The sequence below is a fragment of the Oncorhynchus gorbuscha genome, linkage group LG13, assembly GCF_021184085.1.
Source record: "Oncorhynchus gorbuscha isolate QuinsamMale2020 ecotype Even-year linkage group LG13, OgorEven_v1.0, whole genome shotgun sequence".
Taxonomy (NCBI): domain Eukaryota; kingdom Metazoa; phylum Chordata; class Actinopteri; order Salmoniformes; family Salmonidae; genus Oncorhynchus; species Oncorhynchus gorbuscha.
Genome location: NC_060185.1, coordinates 17,058,190 through 17,065,567, shown reverse-complemented (window position 1 = coordinate 17,065,567; position 7,378 = coordinate 17,058,190). Strand labels below are relative to the sequence as shown.

Below are 7,378 nucleotides of genomic sequence, written 5' to 3'. Positions count from 1 at the left end.
TGTTATTACAACCTGGCTACATACATACGTATGTACTGTTCATATATCTGTAGTAATCTTATATTCAAACATATTACAGAATGGTGACAATAAAACGTTCACTAGAAATGGATAAATACAAAAAAATGTGATGCTGAAGTGGGCATTTTTTTGTTTATTTTTGTTATTTTATCAGGTAAGTTGACTGAGAACACGTTCTCATTTACAGCAACGACCTGGGGAATAGTTACAGGGGAGAGGAGGGGGATGAATGAGCCAATTGTAAACTGGGGATTATTAGGTGACCGTTTGAGGGCCAGATTGGGAATTTAGCCAGGACACGGGGGTTAACACCCCTACGATAAGTGCCATGGGATCTTTAATGACCTCAGAGTCAGGACACCCATTTAACGTCCCATCCGAAAGATGGCACCTTACACAGGGTAGTGTCCCCAATCACTGCCCTGGGGCATTGGAATATTTTTTTTGAGCAGAGGAAAGAGTGCCTCCTACTGGCCCTCCAACACCACTTCAAGCACCATCTGGTCTCCCATGACCAGGACCAACCCTGCTTAGCTTCAGAAGCAAGCCGGCAGTGGTATGCAGGGTGGTATGCAGGGTGGTATGCTGCCACTTCATGATGATGTGTTGCAGTATTTATTAAATAAAAACAAGACATTCTACATTATAAAAGCAACAGCAACAGTCCATGTATATATTAACATCTTGGTCATCTTTAATGCACTGAGAACATAATATATCATTAACATAACACCAGTACCATAATGAATAAACCCAGATTATTCAACAATATTAAACAGAGCATGTGTATGAAGCCCACTGCCGTGTGCCATGCTGGAATGGACAGAGTGGACTGGCAAGGAATTACTGTACTGTGAAATACTGGAGTGGTCTGGAAGTACTGTACTGTGTTACAGACTCTGTGGTAAAGCCTTCTAAATGTGATTGGTTCAATGTGGGAAACATGGGAGTTGTAGTCAGGGAAAAAGAGACAACAGAGAGTGAAACATAGAGATGCAGGGGAAGAGGTGATGGATAGAGGGAGAGATAAATAAAGAGAGACTGAAGGACGGATGTATGGGGTGAATCGTTTAACAGAAGTACCTGCGGAGTGTGTCTTCGTTAGCTCTGTCTCCATGGTTACGGAGACGGCAACAAGGCTCCGAGTCGCCATGAGGGTGACCTTGTCTCTGATAAAATCCAAAGGCATAAATAAACACAAAAACACACACACAGCGAACACAAACCACAGGAGGCTGTTGAGGCGAGGATGGCTGGAATGGAATGGTATCAAACACATGAAAATCATTCCATTTATTTTGTTACAGCCATTACTAAGAGCCAGTCGTCCCCAATACAGCTGCCACCAACCTCCTGTGACACATACACACTATCTGCACTTTAAAGACTATTTTCACCTCAGTGACTATCTGCACCTTAGTCTCTGAGGTGGTGGTGGTGGTGGAGGAGGAGTGTGTAGTGGTGGTGGTGGTGTGTAGTGATGGTGGTGGTGTGTAGTGATGGTGGTGTGTAGTGGTGGTGGGTAGTGGTGGTGGTGTGTAGTGATGGTGGTGGTGTGTAGTGATGGTGGTGGTGTGTAGTGATGGTGGTGTGTAGTGATGGTGGTGTGTAGTGGTGGTGGTGGGTAGTGATGGTGGTGGGTAGTGATGGTGGTGTGTAGTGATGGTGGTGTGTAGTGGTGGTGGTGGGTAGTGATGGTGGTGTGTAGTTATGGTGGTGTGTAGTGGTGGTGGTGTGTAGTGGTGGTGGTGGTGTGTAGTGGTGGTGGTGGGTAGTGATGGTGGTGTGTAGTGATGGTGGTGGTGTGTAGTGGTGGTGGTGGGTAGTGGTGGTGGTGTGTAGTGGTGGTGGTGTGTAGTGATGGTGGTGGTGTGTAGTGATGGTGGTGTGTAGTGATGGTGGTGGTGTGTAGTGGTGGTGGTGGTGTGTAGTGATGGTGGTGTGTAGTGGTGGTGGTGTGTAGTGATGGTGGTGGTGTGTAGTGGTGGTGGTGGGTAGTGGTGGTTGTGGTGTTCTATGATTTGAAACAGGACGAGCAGGTCCCACCCCTGACAGGGTTTAATTGCGGAGAGACGGTGTCAGGGACTTCTGATTGGAGGATATCATTCTCGTTGGCGATGATGTGCTTCACCAGACAGTTAGCTGCTTCATCTATATTCATATTCTCCTAAAGAAAGAGAGAGAGAAAGAGAGGGAGAGAGAGAGAGAGAGAGAGGAAAATAACGTGATGAATTACTGTCCAAGACCACTGCATGTTTCTGTCTGGATATGAGTGTAGTTTTTCGTCGATGTGAGTGTGTGTTTGTGGCTTTGAGTGTGTGTTTGTGGCATTGAGTGTATGGCTCCTCAGTTGTGCCAGTGTGAAGTTTTGATGCTATGAACTAAAAGTTGAAAATCCACCCTCATACACACTCACTCACTCACTGACCCACATACACGCTCACTCACCCACATACACACTCACAAGCTCATCTGTATCTCCTACCTATTGCAACTAACTAGAGGTCGACCGATTATGATTTTTTTTTTTACCGATTATTGGAGGACCAAAAAAATGCCCGATACCGATTAATCGGACGATTTTTTTATATATATATTTGTAATAATAACAATTACAACACTGAATTAACACTTTTATTTTAACTTAATACAATACATAAATAAAATCAATTTAGTTTCAAAATACATAATGAAACATGTTCAATTTGGTTTAAATAATGCAAAAACACAGTGTTGGAGAAGAAAGTAAAAGTGCAATATGTGCCATGTTAGCTTTTTACGTTTAAGTTCCTTGCTCAGAACATGAGAACATATGAAAGCTGGTGGTTCCTTTTAACATGAGTCTTCAATATTCCCAGTTAAGAAGTTTTAGGTTGGAGTTATTATAGGACTATTTCTCTCTATACCATTTGTATTTCATATACCTTTGAATATTAGATGTTCTAATAGGTACTTTAGTATTGCCAGCCTAATCTCGGGAGTTGATAGGCTTGAAGTCATAAACAGCGTTGTGCTTCACGCATTGCGAAGAGCTGCTGGCAAACGCAGGAAAGTGCTGTTTGAATGAATGCTTACGAGCCTGCTGGTACCTACCACCGCTCAGTCAGACTGCTCTATCAAATATCAAATCATAGACATAATTATCATATAGTAAACATACAAAAATATGAGCCTTACGTCATTAATATGGTCATCAACTATCATCTCGGAAACAAAACGTTTATTATTTCAGTGAAATACAGAACCGTTCCGTATTTTATCTAACGGGTGGCAACCCTAAGTCTAAATATTGCTGTTACATTGCACAACCTTCAATGTTATGTCATAATTATGTACAATTCTGGCAAATTAATTACAGTCTTTGTTAGGAAGAAATGGTCTTCACACAGTTCGCAACGAGCCAGGCGGCCCAAACTGCTGCATATACCCTGACTCTACTTGCACTGAACGCAAGAGAAGTGACACAACTTCCCTAGTTAATATTGCCTGCTAACATTAATTTATTTTAACTAAATATGTATGTTTAAAAATATATACCTGTGTATTGATTTAAAGAAAGGCATTGATGTTTATGGTTAGGTACAGTGATGTTTATGGTTAGGTACAGTGATGTTTATGGTTAGGTTCAAGTGATGTTTATGGTTAGGTACATTGATGTTTATGGTTAGGTTCAAGTGATGTTTATGGTTAGGTACAGTGATGTTTATGGTTAGGTTCAAGTGATGTTTATGGTTAGGTTCAAGTGATGTTTATGGTTAGGTTCAAGTGATGTTTATGGTTAGGTTCAAGTGATGTTTATGGTTAGGTACATTGATGTTTATGGTTAGGTACATTGATGTTTATGGTTAGGTACATTGATGTTTATGGTTAGGTACATTGATGTTTATGGTTAGGTACATTGATGTTTATGGTTAGGTACATTGATGTTTATGGTTAGGTACATTGATTAATTGATTAATTAAATCGGCCATTCCGTAGGGCGACCTCCAGTTGCAACTGTTTGATAATGAGACTAAAACATAAATCCGTATGTTTATATGGTGGTATGGTTTCTGTAACGAAGCCTTCGGGGCTGAGGTGAACTATGGGTTCAAGTCAGTAGAGGACAGGGTCAGTGATCAATAATGAGAAGTCAATGAGATGGAGAACATTAAGACGGGATAAAAGTCTCCCGTCTGATTTTAGAATATTTCAGGCCTCCAGCAGCTGCTTCCCCAGCGACACCCACACACACTCTCTCTCACACACACACAGACACGCACCCTCACCCACACACACAGACACACACCCTCGCCCACACACACAGACACACACCCTCAACCACACCCACACACACACACAGACACACACCCTCGCCCACACACGCACCCTCGGCCACACACACAGACATGCACCCTCGCCCACACACACCCTCGCCCACACACGCACCCTCGCCCACACACACACAGACACGCACCCTCGCCCACACACACCCTCGCCCACACATGCACCCTCGCCCACACACACCCTCGCCCACACATGCACCTTCGCCCACACACGCACCCTTGCCCACACACGCACCCTCGCCCACACACACAGACACACACCCTCACCCACACACACACACACACACAGACACACACCCTCGCCCACACACGCACGCTCGCCCACACACGCACCCTCACCCACACACGCACCCTCGCCCACACACACACAGACATGCACCCTCGCACACACACACCCTCGCCCACACATGCACCCTCGCCCACACACACAGACACACACCCTCACCCTCACCCACACCCACACACACACACACACACGCACCCTCGCCCACACACGCACCCTCGCCCACACACACACAGACATGCACCCTCGCCCACACATGCACCCTCGCCCACACACGCACCCTCGCCCACACACGCACCCTCGCCCACACACACACAGATACGCACCCTCGCCCACACACACCCTCGCCCACACATGCACCCTCGCCCACACACGCACCCTCGCCCACACACGCACCCTCGCCCACACACACACCCTCGCACACACTCACAGACACGCACACACACACAGACACGCACCCTCGCCCACACACGCACCCTCGCCCACACACCCACCATCGCCCACACACGCACCCTCGCCCACACACAAACAGACACGCACCCTCGCCCAAACACACCCTCGCCCACACACACACCCTCGCCCACACACGCACCCTCGCTCACACACGCACCCTCGCCCACACACACACAGACACGCACCCTCGCCCACACACACCCTCGCCCACCCATGTACCCTCGCCCACACACGCACCTTCGCCCACACACGCACCCTCGCCCACACACGCACCCTCGCCCACACACACACAGACACGCACCCTCGCCCACACACGCACCCTCGCCCACACACGCACCCTCGCCCACACACGCACCCTCGCCCACACACGCACCCTCGCCCACACACAGACACGCACCCTCGCTCACACACAGACACGCACCCTCGCTCACACACAGACACGCACCCTCGTCCGCACACGCACCCTCGCCCGCACACGCACCCTCGCCCGCACACGCACCCTCGCCCGCACACGCACCCTCGCCCACACACGCACCCTCGCCCACACACGCACCCTCGCCCACACACGCACCCTCGCCCACACACGCACCTTCGTCCACACACGCACCCTCGCCCACACACACAGACACACACACTTCTTCCGATCACGTGGTGAGCTGAGCAGCAGAATTAATCAGGTGAATATTGAATATTCATGAGGGCTCATCAGGATTTGACATAAGTCTGTAGCAGACTTCCTCTCTAATAACCTCTTACATTACCACATATACACACAGAGCGAGAGACCTCTAATAATCGTTCACTGTTACGTAACTAGGAGTGGTGGGTGCGGAGTCAGGGCGAGAGAGCAGAGGTTTAACGAAAAACAGATTTATTCCGGTGAGAAAAGGTCATGCCAAAACAACAGGCGAATAAATGACCGACCCAAAACAGGTCACAAACAGTCCGGAAAAATACAAACAACACCGTCCACAACACAGAACAGAGAAACAACACCGTCCACAATACAGAACAGAGAAACAACACCGTCCACAACACAGAACAGAGAAACAACACCGTCCACAACACAGAACAGAGAAACAACACCGTCCACAACACAGAACAGAGAAACAACACCGTCCACAACACAGAACAGAGAAAGAAGACCACACAAAAGCAGGCGGGCATAACAGGCTTAAATAGCCCATTAAATAGCCCAAACCCCAAACGAGAAACAGCTGAAACAGGTGAAACCAATAAGACATAACCAACAGAAAAGGGAATCTGTTAGTAGACCGGTGACGACGACCGCCGAGCGCCGCCCGAACAGGAAGAGGAGCCTCCGACAGTGGAAGTCGTAACATTCACACCACCTATTATCAGAACAAAAGCTTGTTCGTAGACTCCTGTAATAGGCTTGTATCACCACAAACAATACAGAAATACAGAAATAAACACACTTAAATTCAGAATGGGTTCATGTAACAGAGGGGGCTTTATCTAATAGCAGGCACATGACACACACATACACTCACAGCTCTTTCTGAGAAAATAAGTAATTTTTTTAATTTCCACTAGGATGTAATAATGTAACCTTTGGGGAGATGGACTTGAGAACTCATCAACTACTGAAAGGCTCAAGGATTTGTCTAACTGTTCTCTATAACACGCTCTATTTAACTCTCTATATACCTCTCTACGTCACTCTCACTCTCTATATCCCTCTCTACGTCACTATCACTCTCTATATCACTCTCTACGTCACTAACACATCTATATATCACTCTAAATCACTCAACATCACTATCACTCTCTATTCTCTACAGCACTCTACTCTCTCAACCACTCTATACCACTCTCTATTCTCTACACCACTCTCTACTCTCTAAACCACTCTAATCCACTCTCTACTATCAACACCACTCTCTACTATCTACACCACTATCACTCTCAACCACTCTCTAATATCTACACCACTCTCTATAACACTCTGTACATCATTATCCACAGCACTCTATTCTCTTTACCACTGTCTACACCACTCTCTATTCTCTACACCACTCCCTACACCTCTCTATTCTCTACACCACTCTCTACAAACCGCATCACTCCATACACCACTATCACTCGCAACCACTCTCTATTTCTACACCACTCTAATATCTACACCACTCTCTACAACACTCTGTACATCACTATCCACAGCACTCTATTCTCTACACCACTGTCTACTCTCTACACCACTGTCTACTCTCTACACCAGCGTCTACTCTACACCACTGTCTACTCTACACCAGCGTCTACTCTCTACACCACT

The 7,378-nt window shown here is 46.8% G+C and overlaps 1 protein-coding gene across 1 annotated transcript in view; it reads right to left on the bottom strand.

Moving 5' to 3' along the window:
- Nucleotides 1–1,925: 1,925 nt before the first annotated feature.
- LOC123994000 (ras-related protein Rab-38-like) overlaps nucleotides 1,926–7,378 on the bottom strand; it is a 68,996-nt gene continuing 63,543 nt past the window's right edge. The window contains exon 3 of the mRNA XM_046296482.1: nucleotides 1,926–2,188. Within this exon, the coding sequence (XP_046152438.1) occupies nucleotides 2,036–2,188 (153 nt within the window). The 3' untranslated portion in view covers nucleotides 1,926–2,035. The remainder of the gene's footprint in view (nucleotides 2,189–7,378) is intronic.